The sequence below is a fragment of the Malania oleifera genome, chromosome 5, assembly GCF_029873635.1.
Source record: "Malania oleifera isolate guangnan ecotype guangnan chromosome 5, ASM2987363v1, whole genome shotgun sequence".
Taxonomy (NCBI): domain Eukaryota; kingdom Viridiplantae; phylum Streptophyta; class Magnoliopsida; order Santalales; family Ximeniaceae; genus Malania; species Malania oleifera.
Window position 1 is genome coordinate 22586143 of NC_080421.1, and position 23980 is coordinate 22610122.

A 23980-nucleotide genomic window follows, 5' to 3' on the forward strand; every position below is an offset into this window, starting at 1 on the left:
CAAGCTGCACGCTGCACCTAACATAGAACTTAAAGAATCAAACAAAGAATGAGCAGAGCTAAGCCTGAGCTCAAGCCCAAGCCAGAGCCGACAAATGTGCCAAGCCCGAGCTCAAGCCTAACTTTCTGAGCTCAAACCAAGACGAGCCCAAGCCCAAGCCGAGCCTGAACATGCTGAAGATCAGCTTGGCTCGGCTCATTTGCGGCCCTGCGCCTAGGTGTTTCAACACAAAGAACAACCAAGTGAAATCCATAAAGAAATAACTCTGTAGTTGTCTTTGAGAATCAATAGCCTCTTCTCTTCAAAATGCTACATGACTTATCCACCATCAGTCCTACAATACATCAATACATCTTCTTTTGAGAATCGGCATTCATTTTCCAAATTCCAGCACCAAGTATTCTACTTTACCTGATACTGTCAGGTGTTTTTTACTCTGGACACCACATGGAAAGAGATTTTCTTTTTTTTTTTTTCAATCACCACAGCACATAAACATGATTCATTCTCTATAAGTAGTTCAGTATAAAGTAAAAAAAAAGGACATCTGAAAATAAGATTGTCAATGCTACAGACATATTCCAAGTGCCATGAAACAAACGGCAGATAGAAGATTCATTTCTGCAAGGAGGCGAATTCCCCCGCGCCCCCCCACCACCCCCCCCCCCCCCCCCCCCCCAACAGCTGAACAAGCAAAAAGGAAGCAGTTTCTTGCCAAAATATTCAAGCAGAATCAGTAAGAGCAATCAAAAGTGCTCTCACTATTTTTCCCAGAATTCCAATGGCTGGAAGTTCCCCAGCCTAAAGTGTAAATACTTTGCTCATTTATTATTGCTGTAAAGGTAAGAAAAATGAGGATGGGAGAGTATATATGGTGAGATAGGAAAAAAAAAAAAACTAGATGCTTCATAACAGGCACCATACAGCAAGAAATCCTTTCCAAATGAAAAATCCTGGAGATCAACAACTCTAAGCTTTTGTTTGATTGCACGCATTAAGGATAAAGCATATGATCCATTGAGTGCACATGATGACTCATGAAATATGTCAACCGCATTAATCTCAGAAGCGTCAATTTCCATGAATACTTTGATAAGTGAATGAAAATCAATATCCTTCAGGTGGTCCAAGAAAACCTCAAGGATGCATTGCTCCTCGTGGAATTTTTTAACCTGGGCCTGCACGAAAGGGGGAAAAAAGCAATTAGGCTTAACTTTAAACTGCTATAAACTACCTCAATAATCAATGAGAAACAAATATATTGAGGGTATTCAGTCAAATAATTTTTTTATTTGTAATTAAAAAAATAAAAACATAACAAACATCAAGTCATCAATACCAAAAAAAAAAAAGAGAAAAGCATGGATTGAAGCAGCAAGGACGGAGAATAATGGAAAATATTGCTCCTGAGACAGGAAAATGGCAAAATTGAATTCAAGCACTAAATTTTCAAGCAATTGGGGTCAAGGATTAGTCAAGCCTATTAAATAGGAAAAAAAATGTTAATTTGTTCAAGATTGACAGAGAGACTTTTGATCGCATCTTTATTTATTGTCAAGTTCCTTGTGAGTTAGGTCTTTGATTTTTTTTTCCCCACTCTGGAGTCTAATGGGTTTTGACAAAGAGGGTTATAGATTTGCTAGGGAGCTAGGGAAGGAGGAACAGGAGTGCCATTTAGAGAGTTGCAGCTATTTGTCTCATGTAGTGTGTACTTGATAAGAAACTGAAGGGTGTTTCAGGGCCAAGATTATTCATGAGTGGTTTGAAGCACAATCTTCTCTAGAATCTTTGTAGCCTAAGTCTTTGATCTTTTTTTCCCACTCTGGAGTCTTAATGGGTATTGACAAATAGGGTTATAGATTTGCTAGGGGACTAGGGAAGAAGGAGGAACAGGAGTGCCATTTAGAGAGTTGCAGCTATTTGTCTCATGCAGTGTGTACTTGGTAAGAACTGAAGGGTGTTTCAGCGCCAAGATTATTCGTGGGTGATTTGAAGCACATTCTTCTCTAGATTCTTTGTAGCCTGAATTCTATCCTTCCTTTCCTTCTAGCCTTTTTCATGTGTTCTTTAGAATTCTTTGTTCAGTCTCTTTTCTTTTCTTCCTAAATACGTGGATATCTTTTTTTAATTTATATTCCTTGTATGCATAGGGTTTGTCACCTTAGACTTCTTTTTTTTATATGCAAAAAAAAATGAGGTTTCATTAAAGAAGAAAGAATGTACAAAAAAGAGATAAGAAACCTGCCAATGAAGAAAGGAAAACAAAACAGAAAGTACTACAATCAAGTAACAAAGCCCGCCAAACTGGCTGAAGATCTGAAAAACAACCCCTTTAAATCAAACAGTGCAGAAGACCAAAGCGAAGCCAAAGAATGTATCCTATCCCAGAGCAAAGAAAATGTCTTCTTCCCCATAAAGAAACAAACATTCCATTCCAATAAAATTCCTCACAGAACCCCCATAGTGTTCAAGACAAATGTGAGCACTTATATTAGGATTGTGTTCTAAGGTTATGATTCTACCATAGTCCATAATTCCATATATGTCTTTCTCATTCCATTGAAAACCAGTTTTATGGTATAGACGGTTATGACCTCCCCTTCTATGCCCTGCAGCACTGATGGCTCTGGTATTACGACCTTTCCCACTGTGGTGCTAGGACCCAACTAACCAAATGTGATCTCTCTTACTCCCCAACCTCAAATAGAGGAAGTCTCTCATAATTTTTAAAAAATTAAGAACCCTTCCGCCTATTCAGACCCCTAAACACCTTCATCAAACTGCACCAAAAAGTGCAAATCTTAGGGGTGGCACAGGCAGCTAGCCCGCTACTGAATCCTAAAACCTAAAACCTAAAATTACCACCCTATATAAACTGAAGGCCACTCTAAGATGCCAAACTTAGTAAAGAAGTCAACTGAAAAGATCTATTACAACTAAGAATAATAACTACAATCCTACTCTTCCCCAAATTTATTTTTAAATAAAAAACCTACTCAAAAAATTGTAAAATATCAATCACATTCAAAGAAGAATGTCCATGATCATTTAAGAAAAAATAGCATCATTTCCCAAACCCTTCACTCCCCACTGCAATTCCTCTCACAAACCCTTTATCTATAGCCTATTTACCAATCTGCTCAAGACACCAACAACAAGAACAAATAAGTAAGGAGATAGCATGTCCACAACAGCCCTCGATGCCCAAAATGTTCTCCAATAATAATGACTGAAAAAAGATGCATCAAACAAACAAGCATCCCCTCATTCAAATCTGCATCTCTCATCAAATCCCTTCTCTTTCCTCAAGTGAACATCCTCCATAACCTCATTAGCTACTAGGATGGTATCCAGAATCAGTCTACCCCTACAAAAGCCCTTTAGCATGAGAATAATATCTCCGAATACAAAACTTGACCTATCTGCAAGAACCTTAGGATAATCTTATACATATCAGTTCCTAAATTGATGAACAGAAAACCAGCAATCCTAATAGACCAACTCTTTTTAGGCACCCATAATCTAAAATTTCCATGAAATTTTGAAGTTTCCGCTTTCATCACCCTTGAAATCGAAATTCCAGTCAATTTATCTCAGTCAATTTCCATCTTACATAATTTCTGTTGAAATTTGAAAGAATAATCCAAAATTTAAGAGAAACATGTCAAAATTTTAACTATAGAATGGAATTTCCTTGGAATTCAAATGTGAATTTCAATGCAAAGTATGATTTCTTAATTAACTAATCTTACTTTTATTGAAACAAAAGATTTTTTTATAGCAAAAAGAAAATTTTATTTATAAGGAAGAATTTACATAAGGGAGAATGAGACATCTTCCCAAAAAAGGCCTGGAATTTTCCAGTAAAACCAGCTAAAAAAATACCAAAAAATAATAAATCAGCATTCCAAATTGTTCCTCAAATCTCTATGTAACTTGTGGAAACTATTTCCTATGAAAAAACCCAAACTAGCGCACCACAGTGAGGCCAAATACTGAATTAGTTTTCCCAAACCAGCACCCTGTTTAATTTCTTCCCATTGAATATCCTTGCATTATGCTCCAACCATAACCCCCATAAAACTGCGAACGTCTCACACTTCCATAGGAGTATAGGACTGCCTTGTCCTTTCTCCTGACAAAGCATTTGAAAGGAATAGCTAACAATTCACCAATCAAAGAATAGCAAACCCAGCTCTCTCCAGAAATACCAAAAAGCAAATTCCAAATTCTTCAAGATTATTCAAAGTGCAAAAGAAGATGAGATGCCATCTCTGAATTTTTGTGACAGAGCACACATACATCGGGAGAGGGAGCCTTCAAAGGCCTCCTAATTTGCAGCAATATTAATATTAATTTTATTGAGCACAACCAACCAAGTGAAAGCCTTAATTTTTGGAGGAGCCTTAGCCTTCCAGATGAAACAATAGAGTGGGAAAGAAGAATTGGAGTAAAGAATTCAAAAAAAGATTAACAAGAAAACACTCCTGACTGATGCAGAGATCAGGACTGAACATCCCTCCCTGATGAAAGATTACTCCCATTCAATAAAGATAACAACAGCTCCACCATCTCCCTATCATTAAGAGGTCTTATTTTGCTCAGAGCTTAATTAAAAAAGATGAGGGAATGAAGTGGACCAAGATGCATTACCCAGCCAAGGGTCTTTCCAAAAACGGATATGAGAGTCCCTCACCCCCTCAAGTTTAGTGTAAGGGATGAAAGAAGGATAAATCAGAGAAATGGACTGCCACGGACAACCCAAAGAACATGCTAAACTAACATTGGTATCCCACTCATTCTCATCCAACTTGAACTTACTTCTTATTACCCTATGCCAAAGGGACGATTCTTCTAGAGGGAAATGCCATAAAAAATTAGTTAAAAGAGCCATGTTTTTAGGCACCAACTTCCCTACACCCAACCCTCCCTCCTTTTTTGGCCACAAACCGCACCCCAGCTGATTAAGTGGCCCCTATGATCCCCCCCCCCCCCCTAACTAGCCCACATAAAGTCTCTAATGATTCTATCAAGCTTGCTAAAAACAGATAGGAAATATAATGGAATGCTAGAAAGACAAGCCTGGATTAAGGTTATTCTACCCCCTAAAGAGAAAAGAGCCCCCTTCCAACCATCTAACCTCTTAATCTCCCTCCACTACCAGATTCCAAAAATTTGTTACTGTAGGGTTACCCCCCAATGGGACCCCTAAGTAGGTCATAGGCCAATCTACCATGCCACACCTCACTTCAGTGGCCCTTTCCCTTACTCCATGGGTACATTCAAAGCTGCTAATCCTCTCTACCCCATATTAATTTTAAGGCCCAACACCCTCTCAGAAATTTGAAGAAGGCCCAAGATTCTCCTAAAGGAAGGACTACGATCATCAAGGAAGAAAATGGTAACATCAAAAAATTGAAGATGAGAAACCACCACTTCCTCTCCCTACTTCTAGACCTTTAACCAACCCCCTCTCTGCAGCCCTAACCACCATCCTGCTCAACACATCAACCGCAAGGACAAATAGAAATGGGGATAAAGAGTCACCTTGTCTTTTTCCCCTAGAAGATCCAAACTAAGATTTCAGCTCACCGTTAATAATCACTGAGAAACACACATTAGACAAGCAACCCCTAATCCATCAGTGCGAACACTCGCCGAAAGGACTTTATTCAGAAAGCTCCAACTCACTCTATTATAGGCTTTCACAAAACACACTTTAAAGACAAAACCCCTCCTCTTGTTCCTATGAACATCCTCCACCTCATTGGCCACAAGTATAGCATCCACTAAATTGCCTACCCCCCATGAACGCACTCTAGGCAGTAGAAATGGTATCAATGAGCACCTCACTCATCCTATTAGCTAAGACTTTAGTGATAATTTTATGGACACTAGATACAATGCTAATAGGTCTAAAATCCTCAACCTTAATAAATCTGGACTTTTTAGGCATCAAGGCAATAAAAGAGGAATTGATGCTTTTTCTCAAGATCCCATACCCAAAGAATTTAGTAAAAGCTTTCAACAAATCACCCTTAACAACATCCAGAGCAATCCTAAAAAAACGCTATGTTAAACCCATCCGAGCCCAGGGCCTTATCCCTATCCATACCAAAAACCACCCCCTTCACTTCTTCTTCTTCAAAAGGTCTCTCTTCCTAACTCTTCTTATCAACGGAAATAGGATTCCAATACAAACCCTCTAACATCGATCTACAAAAATCCTCCTTCAAATACAGGTTTTGAAAGAAGTTGGTAAAAGTAAATGCAATCTGACCTTGATCACTAGTGACTACCCCTCTCCCCCCACATCTAACTCTCTAAGAAAATTTTTAATCCTCTTGCCATTAGCTAACCTATGAAATATGTTGGGGATGTGACTCATATTTTGAATGGAACCCATGTACCGGGGGAAAGCACTGTGAAGAGATGCAAGGTGCAGCCATGGAGGGCAAACAGTTGACGGTTTCAGGCAGTAGCTGCGAGGTGTTTCTTTCTGCTCCAAACTGTCGACGGTTTCAGTCGGCACAAGCAATGGATTTTTGAATCCGAGATCAGTAGATTGTGCTAATCGGAGGGATTTCCTCTGGGAGGGATTGCTATAGAAGTGTTTTAAATCAACTATAGGTCTTCTGTACGCATTAGATTGTTATATAATGTTTATTATGTAACTATCGAATTTCTAGGGAATAAATTAGGAAATTCTATTTTTTTAAATCTGAAATTACTATTTCAGTTTCTAGTTCTTCTTCTCAAAAATCCTTCAATGTATCAGAGCCTCGTGCTCTTTTTCTATTTTATTCTTTTTTCTGATGATGTCGTATAATTCGGCGATGACCGGCGCCCAAAAAAATCCTACCGGCTCTTCCGATACTTCCGAAACCATTCCGCCCAATCCCACTAATCCTTCCAAGTCTGTATCTACTGAATCCTATTCCCAGAATTCAGCCCTTTATTTCACGGTTACAAAACTCAATGGGCACAACTATCATGAGTGGGCTCAGTCCATAAAATTGGCGATCGATGGCAGAGGCAAAATAGGGCATTTGACTAGCGAAATATCAAAACCTGCTGCTAGTGACCCAGATCTAAAAAAATGGCAATCCGAAAATTCTCTTATTATTGCTTGGCTCATTAATTCCATGGAACCTGCCATTGGAAAACCTCACCTATTTCTTCCCATTGCTAAAGACGTCTAGGAGGCCATTCAAGATCTTTATTCGGACCTGGAGAATTCTTCTCAAATATTTGAGTTGAAAACTTGACTCTGGAGATCCAAGCAGAATGATCATGATGTTACTACTTATTACAACGAATTGGTAACGTTATGGCAGGAACTTGATCAGTGTAATGATGATGTTTGGGAGAATTCGAATGACCACGCTCGCCACAAGAAGAGAGAGGAAAATGATAGGGTTTACATGTTTTTAGCCTGCCTTAATCATAGTTTGGATGAGGTCTGAGGCCGCATTCTCGGCAGGAAGCCATTGCCCTTTATTCGGGAAGATTTTTCTGAAGTTAGATGTGAGGAGTGAAGGAGAAAAATCATGCTGTGCAACACTGAACCTGGTTTTAACCTGGAACCTGAGAGCTCTGCTCCTGTGTCAAGATGTGTTAAATCTGACAACGATGGGCGTAAGAAACCGTGGGGCGAGCATCGCAAAAACCCATGGCATACGAAGGAGATGTGTTGGAAGCTTCATGGTAAACCAACAAATTGGAAGCCAAAATCCAAACAAAACAGTCACGCCTACCAAGCCACTGCTGAAGAGACTCAGGAGCCTTCTACCAACTCAAATGCAGTCCCTTTTACCAAGGAGGAATTAGAGCACCTGTACAAATTGTTTCAATCTCCAACACTGTCCTTAACTCCGTCTTGTTCTTCGGTACAGAAGGGTAACTCTCTTTCTACTGCGTTTTTAGGTGTTATTCCTAATTTTGTGCATTCTTGGATAATTGATTCTAGCACAACTGATCATATGACTGGTTGCTCCAAATTGTTCTCATCCTATAGTCCGTGTGCAGGTAATAAAAAGGTCAAACTTGCAGATGGTTCACTCTTGGTAATTGCCAGGATAGGAACTATCAAACTCACTTCATTGTTAACTCTCCATGATGTGCTCCATGTTCCAAATTTGTCTTGCAATGTAAAATTACCTCTGATCATCAATGTCAAGCTAATTTCTACTCTTCTTATTGTGAGTTTCAGGAATTGACCACGGGGAGGATGATTGGCCGTGCTAAGGAAAAAGATGGACTCTATTATTTTGACGATGGACCTAACTTGAGTAGACAATGTCAAATTACTTGCTTAAACTCTGTTTCTGTTTTCAAAGATAATGATATCATGTTATGGCATTATAGGTTAGGCCATCCTAGTTTTCAATATTTAAAATACTTGTTTCCCAATTTATTTCGGAATAAAAGTCCATCTTCTTTTCAATGTGAAGTTTGTCAATTTGCTAAACATCATCATGCATCCTTTTCCACCCAACCCTACAAACCAACTATACCATTTACTATGATTCACAGTGATATCTGGGGCCCATGTAGAACATCTACTTATTCTCACAAAAAATGGTTTGTGACCTTTATTGATGATCACACGAGATTAAGTTGGGTTTATTTGATAAAGGAAAAATCTGAAGTGGAAACAATTTTCAAAAAATTTTTCACCATGGTGCAAACACAATTTCAAAAAAATAATCAAATATTGCAGAGTGATAATGGTCGAGAATATTTCAAAAACATTTTGGGCCAATTTTTTTCTTGAAAAGGGAATTGTTCATCAAAGTTCTTGTGTCGACACTCCGCAACAAAATGGTCTGGATGAAAGAAAACAAACACTTATTGGAAGTAGCTCGGGCATTGCTTTTTACCAATCAGGTACCTAAATATCTTTGGGGTGAAGCCATTCTTACTGCTACATATCTCATAAATAGAGCACCTAATAAGGTTTTAAGCTTTGAAATACCTTTTGATGTTTTTCATGAGTTTTATCCAACAAATCGGCTGTCTTCTTCTTTACCACTAAAGATATTTGGTTGTACCACTTTTGCTCATATCCATAGTCATAATCAAGGAAAACTTGAACCCGAGCCACAAAATGTGTGTTTGTTGGTTATGCTCCCACTCAACAGGGGTATAAATGTTTTGATCCTATTTCTAAATAAATGTTTGTTACCATGGATGTTACAATCTTTGAATTACATCCCCTATTTTACGCCTCATCTTCAGGGGGGAACCAAAACAAAGATTCGGCTGTGTTTCATGATTTTTTTCAAGCTGAAAACTCGCAAAATGATCCTTCTCCAACTTTGATTATTCAACCTAAAAACTCAAGCTTTATTATACCAGGAGAAGGTGAGTCGAGTTTTTTAGATACTAAAAAGGTAGGTCTTCCTATAGTGCCATCTTATGATGTTCATGATCCTATAATGACTAACAAAGGAATAGCGTTGGTACCATTTGACATTGTCTACTCGCGACAGAGGACAACTCGAAAGAAAGGGTCTTCCAATCCTTTACACTGTCCAAAATCTGTAAACCCTCCAGGTAATGTCCTCACCGAGCCTTTACCTCAAGTTCAGTCCATCTTCGAGTTCTGAGTCCTTTAGTTCTAAACCGGAGTCTGGTTCCAATCCTGAGTTCGATGATTTCGAACTTCCCATTGCTGTCCGGAAGGGTGTGAGATCTTGCACCCAACATCCATTGTCCAATTATGTGTCATATGAAAATATCTCACCTGTTTTTCGTGCTTTTACCTCACAATAGTCTTGTATGGAGATTCCTAATACTGTGCAGGATGATTTGAAAGTTCTTGAGTGAAAGGAGGCTGCGTTTGAGGAGATGAAAGCTCTAGAAAAAAATGGCACGTGGGAGTTAGTTGATCTACCAAGAGGAAAGACAACTGTAGGGTGCAAATGGGTGTTTACTGTTTACAGTCAAGTATAAATTTGATGGTTCTCTAGAACGGTATGAAGCTCGATTAGTCGCCAAGGGATTCACTCAGACCTATGGCATTGATTACTTGGAGACATTCGCCTTAATTGTAAAGCTAAAATCTGTAAGAGCTCTTTTGTCACTTGCAGCTAATCGTGACTTGCCTCTACAGCAGTTGGACATAAAAAATGTATTTCTTAATGGAGACCTAGAGGAAGAAGTGTACAAGGATGCACCTTTAGGATTTGGTGAAAAGTTTGGCACAAAGGTGTGTAAACTGAAGAAGTCCTTATATGGATTAAAACAGTCACCAAGAGCCTGGTTTGAGAAATTCACTCGGTTTGTTAAAAGTCAAGGGTATACTCAAGGGCAAGGTGATCATACGATGTTTATAAGACATTCAAAGGATGGGAAGATGGCGATACTGATTGTATATGCAGACGATATAATTCTAACTGGAGATGACGTACTTGAGACGAACCGATTGAAGACTTCCCTCTCATCAACATTTGAGATCAAGGACTTAGGATCTCTGAGGTATGTCCTTGGAATGGAGGTTGCTCAGTCAAAGAAAGGGATTGTTGTCTCCCAACGGAAGTATGTCCTTGACCTCCTTAAGGAGACTGGGATGAGCGGTTGTAGGCCAGCAGACACTCCAATAAATCCCAATTAGAAACTTGGAGATGACAAGGAAGGTGATCTAATGAATAAAAGTTGGTGGGAAAGTTAATTTACTTATCACATACACGGCCCAATATTGCTTTTGCTGTGAGTTTGGTAAGCCAGTTTATGCATTCACCCTACGATAAACATCTTGAAGCAGTTTATCGGATTCTCAGATACTTGAAAAGTACACCAAGCAAGGGTTTACTCTTCCAGAAGACCACACAGCAAAACATAGAGGCATACACTGATGCCAATTGGGCAGGCCCAGTTATTGACAGGAGATCCACGTCAGGATACTGTAGTAACATAGAGGCATACACTGATGCCAATTGGGCAGGCCCAGTTATTGACAGGAGATCCACGTCAGGATACTTTAGTTATGTCTAGAGAAATATGGTCACATGGCGAAGCAAGAAACACAATGTGGTTGCAAGGAGCAGTGCCGAGGCAAAATATAGGGCTATGGCTAACGGAGTTTGTGAGATGCTATGGCTGAAGAGAATTCTTGAAGAGCTGCAGATGCCAGTGAACATGTCAATGAAGTTGTATTGTGACAACAAAGCTGCCATAAGTATTGCTCAAAATCCAGTGCAACATGATCGCACAAAGCATGTAGAGATTGAAAGACACTTCATAAAAGAGAAGATTGATAGTGGAGCTGTTTGCATGCCTTTTGTTCCCACTACTCAAAAAAAAGCCAATATCTTCACCAAAGGACTTTTTAGACCTAGTTTTGAGTTCTTTGTAAGCAAGTTGGGCATGATAGATATCTACACTCCAATTTTTTTTTTGGGGGGGGGGGGGGGGGTGGGTCGGATTTCTAGGGAATAAATTAGGAAATTCTATTTTTTAAAATTTAAAATTACTATTTCAGTTTCTAGTAGTTTCAGTTTCCTGTTTTCTAGCCTAGAGATCTGCTGATTTTATTTTCTGATTTTGTGGTGATTTGATTTGCTGATTTTGTGGTGATTTGATTTTCTGATTTTGTGGCCTTCCTAATTTGATGACCTTCCTCTACTATAGAACTTGCAATCGTGTCTCTTAAAACAATAAGAATGGTTATCAATCTTCTCAAAAATCCTTCAATAACCCTGGAAGATATTAAGCTCCAAGTAAGCTTCAAAGCTTGTAAGCTTCATCACTAATAGTGAAAATAGTTGCTGCTCCCGTGGACGTAGGCAAATTTCCGAACCACGTAAATTCTTGTGTTTTGATTGTTGCTTTCATTGATTCTCATTGTTGAGTGATTGCTAGGTTTGTATGGTTCATCACCGAGTGCTTGCTTGCTTGTTCCATTGATTGTTCAGGAGAGTTTGTGTGAGGTCTTCCACTGTGCACATTCAGCGCCAACAATGGTTTCTGAGGGCTGATTGTTGAGAACAACAATCGGTATCAAACCCTAATGATTGTTGGTGTGTTGCACAACAATTGGTATCAGAGCGCCAATTGTGCACAACAAAAGCATTCAAATTTAGTCTTTTGCCTCCAACTTCTCAATTCCTCAAAGATCACCTCTTCCAACTCGTTCTTCAAAGAAACTTTTTCTAAATTTCTAATCTCTTTGTTGTTTGAGAGAATAGACTCCTCCTCCTTCCTATCTAGGAGGGCCACCTCTCCCAAGATTCTAGATCTTCTACTTCTAACATCCCCAACGATCTCCTTATTCCAAAATTTTAGCTTCTTCAAACGTTTCAATTTTTTCATGAATCTAAAACCTTCCCATCCCCTTTCCATATCCTACCCACAAGACTCTCTGACCAAAGGCTTAAAAGTCATATGATCCAACCACATGCTCTCAAACCTAAAGGGAGTGGGACCCCATGCCACCCTACTGGGTACCAACAAAATAGGAAAGTTATTGGATGTGGTGCTAGACCATGGTTTTAAATCGCGGTAGCGGGTAGCGTAACGTAACGGTAACAGGTGTAACGGGAAGCAGGAGTAGCGGATGTTACATAACGGGAAGCGGCTGTAACGGCCGTGAATTTTTTTGAAGCACGCACAACCTTGTGCATATAGCGTACTTGCATGTTTTAAGCTTTTGGCCATTCTTAGAAAGGGTTTTAGTGTATTTTGGACCCTTTAGTTCGAGTAACTAAGTTATTTGGTAAGGGCAACAAGTTTACATTTGTTTTAAACCATCATTGATAGAAAATTACGTGTGTGCGCGTATTTATACTTCTCATTGTTCTTATCTGTGATAAATTCTTATGTGTGCTAAATGAATTAATAACATAAAATACATTATACACTCCATTAGTCTATTAGACACATAAGACATACGAATAATATAAATATAAAATAGCTAGAAAAGAAAGAAGGTTGAAGTTGAAAAATAAAGAACATAAATATCACATTACTAAAATTATTAAAAAAAAATTCCTAACAAGTTAGTATTTTGAAATTGTTAATTAATGCATCTATTGTGAGTATTTAAAGAAAAAGTAAATTTTGTATCATTGTCATCCTCATTATAATCTTTTCCCCCTCTTGCCACTTGGTATATTGAGAATGATATATGAAAGAGAGAGAAAAAGTAAAAAATAAAATATTTTTTTGGTGTAACAGTCCTGTAGCGGTTACGTAACGGCCGCTACGGCCGTGATTTTTCTTCCCACCGATTTCGCGGTGTGTAACGGTATCGGTAACCCAAAAAACCTTTACGTAACGGCGTTACGTAACGGTCGCGGCCTTTATTTAAAACAATGTGCTAGACACCTAGGGAGAATACAATGTGTGAGACTTTGAAACTCATCCTCCCATTCCTTGCAATAAAGAAATCTATCCAATCTACTAGCAACAGCTCTAGCCCTCCCCCCCCCCCCCGCCCCCCCAAAAAAAAAAAAAGAGATCAGATAAAAGAAGCATTATCCAGTGGGAGGTCTCTTAGACCAGAGTCCCTAGCTAACGAGTCAAATTTCTGCATCCTTGTAAATTCTTTCCCTGTTAATCAATTTCTTTTGCTATAAAGAAATATGAATATAAATGCAAGTCTACAAAATTGATGCAAACCTTATTAAAAATGGACAAAATTGCAGTATTAGGTAGGATCCCTTGCTTCCTACAAGTATCAAGGTACCTGGAGCCAAAACCATAACATAAAGTGAATCGGACATTCAGAAAATATATTCATATTGCGATTGTAATAGCTCTAATAACAATCAGGATGATCACTAAATTTACTCTATCAGAAGATAGAGATTTGCATAAGCAACATCATACTTAAATACCGCATTTGTAAATATAATACATATACTTTAAACTTCAACTGACAGTCTCAAACATGGCAGACATAAAACCCTCAGGCATAGATAAACATAACAATCAGATCCTCTTCAGACCCACAAATGATGCTGTCAAAGTCTTGAAAACCTGGGTTCAGAACCCAATGCCACCTGATAACCTGTGAGTCATCTTTGTTTCACACATAAGCATTTGATGCCAGTTCGGCAATGTGAATTGTAACACCACAGCAACTACTAACTAGAACAGTAATACACTGTACATGAAAAAGAAAATACCTTAAACTCTTAAATTCAGCCCATTTTCACAGCCATCCCACCAAATTGAAGGTTAGATTCAACATTAGACAATTATGGTGCTAATACCCTTTATGCAAGTGTGTGTATGCACAGGTGTAGAGAGAGAGAGAGAGAGAGAGAGAGAGAGAGAGGATCAGTTCTTCTAAGAAGAGTGAACCATATGGAATTTTTTAGATAAGAGAAGAAATATTATTGAGAAAGAAGAGCACTGGGTTTGAAGGACAAGGTACCCTCCTAAACAAACCAAAACAAAAGAAGACGACTAAAAATCAAACTGCTAATATAACAAAGCCCCTTAATCTTGTTGATATGGAATTTAAAACTTCAAAGCGACAATGGAAGTTTTTGACATACATGAGACCAAGTTCTTTCATAAAACTTTAATCTCACATGGAAATTTTGGGGCTTTAGAAGCTTTAAAAGGCAACACTCACAGTACAAGTTAAAATTGAATTTGAAAGGAAAAGTGCAGAGTCCAAATAATTTGAAATACATACATACATTAAATCAATTGAAACTTAGAACTTGGCACTAGGCACTAGGCACTAGGCACTTGGCACTTGGTGGCATATGAACGATTATAATTAAGATCCTATATATGAAATTTAATTATGTTAATTCTTTGAAGAGGTTTGTTAGAAGAAAATATGTTATTTTAGTAAGTAGATTGTACAAGTAGGGGTAATTTGTCCTTAAATCTTCTTTTATTCTTATTAATATATAAAAGGGCAGACCTGGAGCTGTCCGTAAGGCTCCAGGAAAAACTGCTGACTGACTATTTTTCTTCTTCTTTTCTCCTCTTTATCTCCAACCTAAGTGGCTGTTTTTTCTTCTTTGATTCTTCATTTTATTTTGGATTTACAACATGATACCAGAGCAGTTTCTCAGAACCTGATTAATCTAACATAGTTTCAGCCTTTCTCTTCCTCTCTTTTTCTCTTTTCAGTCGATCCTTAAAGTAGAGATTTGGGAGTTGCTTATGGTTTCTTACCCTTCTCTCAGCTGTGAGCCAATCTTGTGGGTGTTGTGTGGCTCATGGTAGTTCTCTCATGTGAAAACAGCACCATACTGTTTCTCGGAGACTGCTGTTGCTGTTCTGATGTTTCATCTGACTGCTGGTCCAATGATGACACTGTTATGATGCTGTAATAGCAGTTTTCATACCTGCCAATGCTCCTAGCTGCTGCCAGGTTGGTTCTGGAGTGTCTGCACTGCTGTTTAAGTGTCTGCAGTGCTTCATTGTAGTCTGCCTGTTCTCTGTGGTCAAAGTGTGGTCTTCTCTGCTGTATGTGCTGAAAGCCAAATTTGACAGGATGAATGGGAGACTACTGAAGTCCATGATTCCTCCTAGGATGCTGTAACTTCAGTTCTGTGGTCATAGCTTCCATTTGAAGTTCTGGAACTCTTTTAAGATCAGGAGTGCTGCTCTGTGCCTGTGTGTGACAGCTGTTCTGTTCCTGTGCATACTGCCTGATTTGCAGAGTTTCTGTGTTATTCAATTCCCAATATTGGTTTGTACTGATTGTAGTGTATAGAGGGTGGTTTCAATGGCCTGTACAGAGCTTCAGCTGATATTTTTAACGTATAAATCACAACCATCAAATTTGTTAGATCTTCCAACTACCTATTGTGGTCTTAGGTAGTACATTTGAATATTAAGGAGAAAAGGAAGTCCAAGAATTTGTTGTATTCTCAATCCATCTCTGGACTCCAAGGATTACGAAGGTTGGATGAAAGAGAATGACATATGCTATGTGTGGTGTGGTTGTGGAATAGCATGGAGCCACAAATTGTTGCAAAGTGTGATGTTTCATAGAACAGCCAAGATCGTATAGGATGATATTTGTGAAAGCTTCTCACAAGATAAAAATCAAACTCTTGTTTTTGGCTTATATGAGAAGTTTTTCATATACGATCAAGAAGGTAGGTCCATTAACCATTACTGTAGCACTTTGAAGGGTCTGTGTGAGGAACTCACCATGTATCATCCAGTTAGCTCCAACATTGAGATGATTAAAAGGCAAAGGACAGAGTTTTTGGCTATCAAGTTCAACCATGAGCTTCATCTCATCTGTAATCAAATTCTAACTAGTTTTATACCATCCATGAATGATGCATATGATAGAATCCAACTTATCACCAAAGATGGCCCTCACTCTTCTTTTCAAGCTTCTTCCCAGGATAGTTCACCCACGGTTAGCACTGCCTCCAATCGTGGTACAGGAGGTGTTGGAGGATGAGGACGGGTTTGAAAAGTGATCACGGCAGAGGTAGTTTATCAGGACAAGGAGTTCACTGTGGCAATTCCCACATTTGATACTATTGAACATAGTGTATAGTTTTTAGTCCCACATCGGAATGTTAGGATAACCTTAGTCTCTTGTGTAGCTATATATACATCTCAAAGTTGTAAGCTAAGTACATCAAGTGATATTCACTTCCTCTTGTATAGTTTTCTCTCTTTTACTTTCTTCTTGGTATCAGAGCAAGGTTGGGTTCCTTGTTTAAGGTTTGGATTCTCAATTGAGCCGTATGTTCTGCACTCACCACGTATGTGGAGCTTGTGCATCAGAAAGCTTTATTGGTAGTAGGTTGAGTTGTATGCTCTGTACTTGCCACTTTTAATGGATCTTGTACATCAAAAAGCTTAGTCTACTTTTTTCCCGGTGCATCATTTCATACCGTCACTTTTCGGTGACCTTTTTTCGGCAACTTTCCCGGTGACTCCATTGACTTTTTCGGCGATTTTCCCGGTGCCTTTCGGCAACTTTGTCAACTTTTCCAGCGCCTTTCCCGGGAACTCCAGCAACTTCCAACGTCCTTTTTCCGATGACTTCCGACGACTTTCCCAGTGAGTTCCGAAGTCTTTTCTGGTGACTCAAGCAACTACCCAGCATTTTTTTTTTTTTTAGCCACTTTACGGCATTTTTTCGACCACTCTTCCGACAACTTTCTTTGATTTGCTCCGTTGATACTTTTGCAGCTTATTCCTCTTCTTTACAATGGCTACCAAGTAGGGTGATATGCCTACCAAGGACAGTAAATCCACCTCTTCTTCTCTGAACCTTCCATGCCCTGACTTATCTCTAGCTCAAAATGCTCATGTTCAAAAGGTCACCAGCATTCTTCTGAATGGCGGCAACTTTCATGCCTGGTCACAATCCCTTCGCTTATATCTTGGGAGTCGTGGCAAGGTTGAGTGGTTGTTAGGATTGGAGTTTCACCCTGCTAATACTAATCTGGCACACCGATAGTGGTCCATTGACAACTGTGTCATCCTGGGTTGGATATTTACTTCTATGGAAGACTGCCTCTACAGGATGTTCATGTTTCACGATACTGTTCAAAGCCTTTGGTCTATATTGACCAAAATGTTTGCCCACACAAGGTGTGAGGCTCGGATTTTTGAGCTTTATCGAGAGCTCCACCAAGCGACCCAGGCTTCTTTGGGTTATCTGTGATTGACTTCTTCGGCTATCTCCAGTCTCAGTGGGAGGAGCTCGCCCAGTATGAGTCTCTTTCTGAGTTTCCTACCGAGGCAGCAGCTATTGAGGCAAAACATCGGGATTGTCGGCATAGCTATCAGTTTTTGATGGGTTTCAAACCCGAGTTCGAATCACTCCAAACTCAAATTTTGAACACATCCCCGGTGCCCTTTTTTACGAGGCATTTGCAATGATTGATGGTGATGATCGGCGACAACATCTTCTCCTTGGATTTGCTTCTTCTAGTGTGCCCGAGCAGATTGCCCTTGTAGCCCCTACTGGCGCTACGTTTGTTGACCACAATACTCAATTCTGCCAGCATTGCCAACAGAATAATCATACCATTGAGCGCTGCTTCCTTCTCCACCTTGAGCTGCAAGAGCATTACTCCAAACAAGCCTCTCATGGTCGTGGTCGTGGCAAAGGTCGGGAACCTTCTAACATTGGAGCTATTGTAGAATCTCTTCCTGCACCTCCGGCTTCTCTTACTCCTGCACCTGCTGCTGCTCTAGTTTTCCCTTAGCTCCAAGCTTACTCAGCTTCAGTCTCATATTAGCCTCCTTGCCTCTGCTGCACCGACTGCATCCTCCTCTACAGCCACCTTTACTATAGGTGACCCTATTGCCCTTTTAAGTAAGTCTAGCACACCTGGTGGCACACCCGTTTGGATACTGGACTCTGGGGCAAACAACCATTTGACCGGTGAGACATCTTTCATTGCATCCCCTGTCCCTTCGTTGGTTCGTACTATCGGCATTGCTGATGGTACCTCTCGTTCCATTCATGCCCAAGGCACTGCCTGTCTATCCTTGACTCTATTTTATTCCCTATTTATTATGTTCCACAATTTTACTATAACTTGTTATCTATTAGCCGTATTGCCAAACAATAAAATATGCTGTGGTTTTCTTACCCAACTCTTGTTACTTACAGGACCTGAGTTCGAGGAAGATTTTTGGCAGGGGCTTTAAAAGGGACGGGCTCTACTACTTTGGCGATCCACTTTCCTATCCTGCATCCTCTTCTGGCTTTCAGGCATTTGTTTTGCCTTCTGATGTTTCCTTTGTTTTCTCTTTAAAAATCTTGGATTTGTGGCATGCCCGTTTGGGACATGCAAATTTTAAATATTTGTGTTGGCTGTTTCTAGAATTTAATAAAGCTTGCAAGAATTTTAATTTTCAGTGTGCTACTTGCGAATTATCTAAGCATGTTCGTTCATCTTATTCGTCTCCCATGCACCATTCTCTTGCAACTTTTGATATTGTTCATAGTGATGTCTGGGGTCCCTCACCTGTCTCCTCACTCACTTAGCGTCGATATTATGTCACCTTTATTGAAGATTACTCCCGTTGTACCTAGGTCTACCTCATGAAAAATAAATCCAAAGTTTTCACTCATTTTTTAGGCTTTCCTGCGAATGATTAAGACTCAATACAATACCATGGTTCGTATCTTGAGGTCTGACAATGGCCGTAAAGTACCTAAGTACTGAGTTTCGTGTTGAGTTGTGTCAACGGGGTATTCTCCAACAGCTGACATGTCCCTACACTCCCGAATAGAAAGGTGTGGCTGAACGCAAAAATCGCCACATCATGTCTATTGTCCGTTGTCTTCTTCGGGGAATGCAAGTCCCCAAGTCTTATTGGCCTCACGCCGTTCTCATTTCAGCCTATCTTCTCAATCGTACCCCGAGTCGTGCATTGCATAATTTTGCTCCACTTCATCTTCTGCATCCTAATAGGTCCTTTTTCTCCCTTCTTCCCAAAGTGTTTGGATGCACCAGCTTTGTTCATGACCAGAATCCTTCTCGAACGAAGCTTGATTATAAGGCCATCCAGTACATTTTTCTAGGGTATTCCTCTATGTCTAAGGGATATCGTTGTTATGATCCTATTGGTCGGCAGACTTATCACTCTCTCGATGTCACGTTCCATGAGTCTACCCCCTTCTACACTGAGCCTCCTACCTCTACCCCCACTGGGCAAGACCATATCTCTCTCATTCCACAGGTTTACACTCGCCGACCGCGCCCTTTGGAGCCTCTGCCAGCATCTTCACCGAGCTCAAGTATGTCTCCTCTAGTCCCTAATCCCCCTGCTCCCTTCTCAAGGTATCCTTCTCGAATCCGTCGAGCTCCTGATAGACTTTCTTTAGCCTATTTTACTAACTACCCTATCTCCCAGTATCTTTCTTATCTGGACATTTCCTCGAGTTATCAAGCCTTTTGGGACATGTTGATGCTATTATCATACCTCGCTCACTTCATGAGACCCTCTAGGACCCCAAATGGGTTGCAGCCATGCGTACTGAGATGGAAGCTCTACAGCAATAACATACTTGGGATCTTGTTCCCCTTCCTTCAGGTGCACACACGGTGGGCTGTAAATGGGTGTTCACAGTTAAGCACCTCGCAGATGGTACTGTTGACAAGTATAAAGCCCACTTGGTGGCCAAGGGTTTTACGCAGATTCCAGGTAAGGATTTTCATACTACATTTTCTCCTATAGCAAAGCTTACTACTGTTCGCCTGCTTATCTCTTTGGCAGCTTCTTTCACTTGGCCTTTATATTAGCTTGATGTCAAGAACGCCTTCTTGAATGGTGATCTTACTGATAATATTTACATGGATCCCCCTCCCAATTTTTCTGCTCAGGTCTGGAAAGGTGTATAAATTGCGCAAGTCCTTATATGGGCTTAAGCAATCACCTCGTGCATGGTTTGGTAGATTCAGTGATGTGGTTCTCTCTATGGGATTTACTCAATGCCAGTCAGACCACACTTGCTTTATTAGGCGTCTCTCCCATGGTCCTTGCACCATTATCTCTGTCTATGTGGATGATATTATTGTTACAGGTAATGACTTGTCTGGAATTGCTCAGATTAAAAAGGACTTAGGGGACACCTTTGACATCAAGGATCTGGGACCCCTAAAGTATTTCTTGGGCATTGAGATAGCACGCTCCTACAAGGGCATTTCCTCTCTCAACGGAAATATGCCCTAGATCTCCTTATGGACACTAGTATGTTAGGATGTCGGCCTGCTTTTACTCCCTAGATCCTAATATTTCCATTTCTGCAAAGTCTGGTGATCTATTGACAAACCCTCCGATGTATTAGAGACTTGTTGGTCGCCTCATCTATTTGACCGGCACTCGGTCTGATTTGGCCTCTGCAATGAGCCTAGTAAGTCAGTTCATGCATTCTCCCCGGACTTCACATCTTGATGTTGTCTATCACATCTTACGGTATGTAAAAACCTCACCTGGACTGGGATTATTCTATTCATCTGGAATACAACCAGGTCTTTCCGTGTTTACTGATGCTGACTATGCTAGGTCCAAGACTGACAGAGGATCTACCTCAGGTATTTGTACTTTCAAGGGCAATCATCTTCTTTCTTGGATGAGTAAGAAGCAGGCAGTGGTTTCACGTTCTTCTACTAAGGCTGAGTACCTCGCTATGGCACAAGGTACCTGTGAGATCCTATGGCTACGCGCTCTCCTATTTGAGATTGGCTTTCCTATGACAGACTCTTCTTTGTTGTTTTGTGACAACAAATCTGCTATATGTCTCTCCTCTGATTCAATTCTGCATGAGAGGACCAAGCATATTGAGGTGGTTATTCACTTCATCAGGGAAAAAGTTCGTTCTAGGATTATCTCTCCCTACTTTATCTCCTCCAAAGGCTAGGTTGCTGATGTCTTCACCAAGTCTATTGGCCCAGGTTTATTACAAACTGCTCTCTCCAAGCTTCGACTTGTCAACATCTTCGTTTCAGCTTGTGGGGGAGTATTAAACATAGTGTATAGTTTTTAGTCCCACATCGGAATGTTAGGATAACCTCACTCACTTGTATAGCTATATATACATTTCAAAGTTGTAAGCTAAGTAAACTAAGTGATATTCACTTCCTCATGTATAGTTCTCTCTCTTTTACTTTATTCTGATACACATTGTGGTAAGAACAACCATCCTATTGGGATCTCCATGGGAAACCAACTTGGTCTAATTAACTCTATATCTGAGGGTGATTCCACTGTTGAAACTTCAAGTGCACCTACCACTCCAAGGGAGCTGAGTATGTCATTTACCGTGTCCAGGAGTATAAAAATCTTATTTGAATGGCTTAAGAAATCCAAATCCATTCCTCTATATCTAATGCTACTTTGATCCGTCAGGTACAACCAGGCTTCTTGCCACTTCATCCTCTTCATCCTAGGTTATTGATTTTAGTGCGATGGTGTCTCCTCCCATATGATAGGTAGTCATAATTAATTTTAGTCCTTGAAACCTACTACTTTACACTCTTAAGTTTACTCTTGATGATGGTTCAATTCTAGTAGTTAGTTTGGTTTCAATATTATTTTGTTTCCTTATATGCCTCTTTCCTCTATGTTATACTGTAATATGTGCCTAATGTTAAATAGCACGCTTATTCGGGTCATCAATCTCTTCAAAAACTATTCAAGTCTATTTCTCATTTTGAGAGTTCAATGTGTCAGTTTAGAAAGCATGTTAGCACATCTCTTCCATCTAGAATCAAGTCTCACAATAAATTATTGTTGTCTTATTCATTCAAGTATTTGGGGTCCGTAGAGCCAAGAATTTGACTAGTCATCAATATTTTGTCGTTTGCGGATGATTTTTTCGTGTATCACCTAGATCTAGTTGTTAAAAAACAGGTCTGGATTTTTTTATGTATTTACTCAATTCTACCAAGAAAAAAAAAAAAACTAAGTTTGGCATTGATATTCAAATTCTTGATTAGACAATGCAGTTGAATTTGCTCAAAATGAGCTTCAATTTTTTGCAACAGCCTGTCCAAAGGGATTATTCATCAATTATCATGCATACATAGGTCTCTACCTCCTTCATATGCATGTTCCTTAAACCTTCTGGACTGATGCTTTTGTCACAACCTATTTTCTACTCAAGGATGTCCTCCAGTGTTCTAAGAGGGCAAATTCCTTTCCCCATCATGCACCAGAAACAGCCATGCTCTTCATTGTGCCTCGTGTCTTTGGGTGCACATGTTTTGTTCATGTTCCACATACTAGTCAAGGCAAGTTCTCTCGTCATGCTATTAATTCTGTCTTTGTTGGGTACTTGGGAACTCAGAAAGGTTATAAATGTTATATCCCCATATTCGCAGGAAATATGTTAGTGTCGATGTCACCACTTTTTAGGGGACACCTTATTTCTCTACTGCAGGGTCCTCCTTGGATGAATCTATTTTGAGTTCATCAACAATTTATGATTCAACCTCATTTGTACTGATATCCCTCACTAGAAATCTCCTACTCTTCAAAATCCAACCATACTGATCCAGAGAAACAATTGAGGGTTTATGAACTACGCAAAGCAAGTGCAGACATCACTACAACCATGCAGCCACCTCTTTTGCCCATCACTATTTCAACTTCTGGTTTTGGAGATTGATCCTAGTGTGACTTGAATTTGCCCATTGCTCATTGGAAAGGTACTTAAGCATGTTTAGCAGTTCTTAGTTGTTTATCCTATTCATTATTGCTCACTATGTTTCAATCACCACCTAGTCTAATACTTTCATTTGTGTCACAAGCCAAGTTTGTTCAAGGCATTATGCTTGCCTATGACTGCTTGTCTTGTGTTTGTGGGATGGTAACCATCATGTAAATAATAGTGTAGCTTTTATTCTTTTAAGTAGGATAATGTCTTTGTCAAAAAAGGGAGTATGACTACCGGGTCAATTTGATGTTCCTTAGTGCCAAAGCTAGAATAGCACAAAAAACTCTTTAGGGGAGGGTGAGTGTTCATCAATGATTGCAAAAGTCACTAGCTATCGTAAATGTGTTTAGCCTACTTACTTCCCTCACTAAACAAGTGATGCCTACAGAGTTGTGAATAATGAATTGCATTGCTTTACTGTTTACCACATGATTCTCGTTTGCTTTTATGTTTGTTTATTGCTTTCGCTTACTTTGCATTGGATGTTTGTGAAATTGTTCATGTGGGAAAACAATTGATTACTTTTAGCTGACTAGTGCCCCACACCCTTCATAGTCGGTGTCAAAGCTTGGTTAATTCCTTCGGGATTCAGTTGCCTTCAGATTATGGGATTGTGTGAAGCATCCATGGAAGAACTATTACATACACTAATACCAAGATAATTGATGCAATGAAGGCAACAAAGTGCTCATGAAGGCAGCCCAACATTCAAAATGGATTGATTTATTGGAGGAATCCCAAAAACAACAGCAAAGTTCCATTGAAGAGTTTTAAAATACTTTCGTGGTACGATGGCAGTGCTACAAAGTGAGCTTTCTACCAGGTGAACCTGATGGTTTAGGAATTCAAATACTA

At 39.7% G+C, this 23980-nt stretch overlaps 1 protein-coding gene across 2 annotated transcripts in view; it reads right to left on the reverse strand.

Annotated features, from left to right (window-relative positions):
- Positions 1–23980, reverse strand: part of LOC131155139 (protein DWD HYPERSENSITIVE TO UV-B 1) — a 75998-nt gene that overhangs the window by 39265 nt on the left and 12753 nt on the right. The window contains exons 2-3 of one of the 2 annotated variants that reach the window (XM_058108069.1): positions 13624–13690; positions 925–1178 (exon numbers count right to left, since the gene is read on the reverse strand). In XM_058108069.1, the coding sequence (XP_057964052.1) occupies positions 925–1178; positions 13624–13690 (321 nt within the window). Of the gene's footprint in view, positions 1–924; positions 1179–13623; positions 13691–23980 lie in introns of those variants that run through there. The other variant, XM_058108070.1, reaches the window with a different exon arrangement.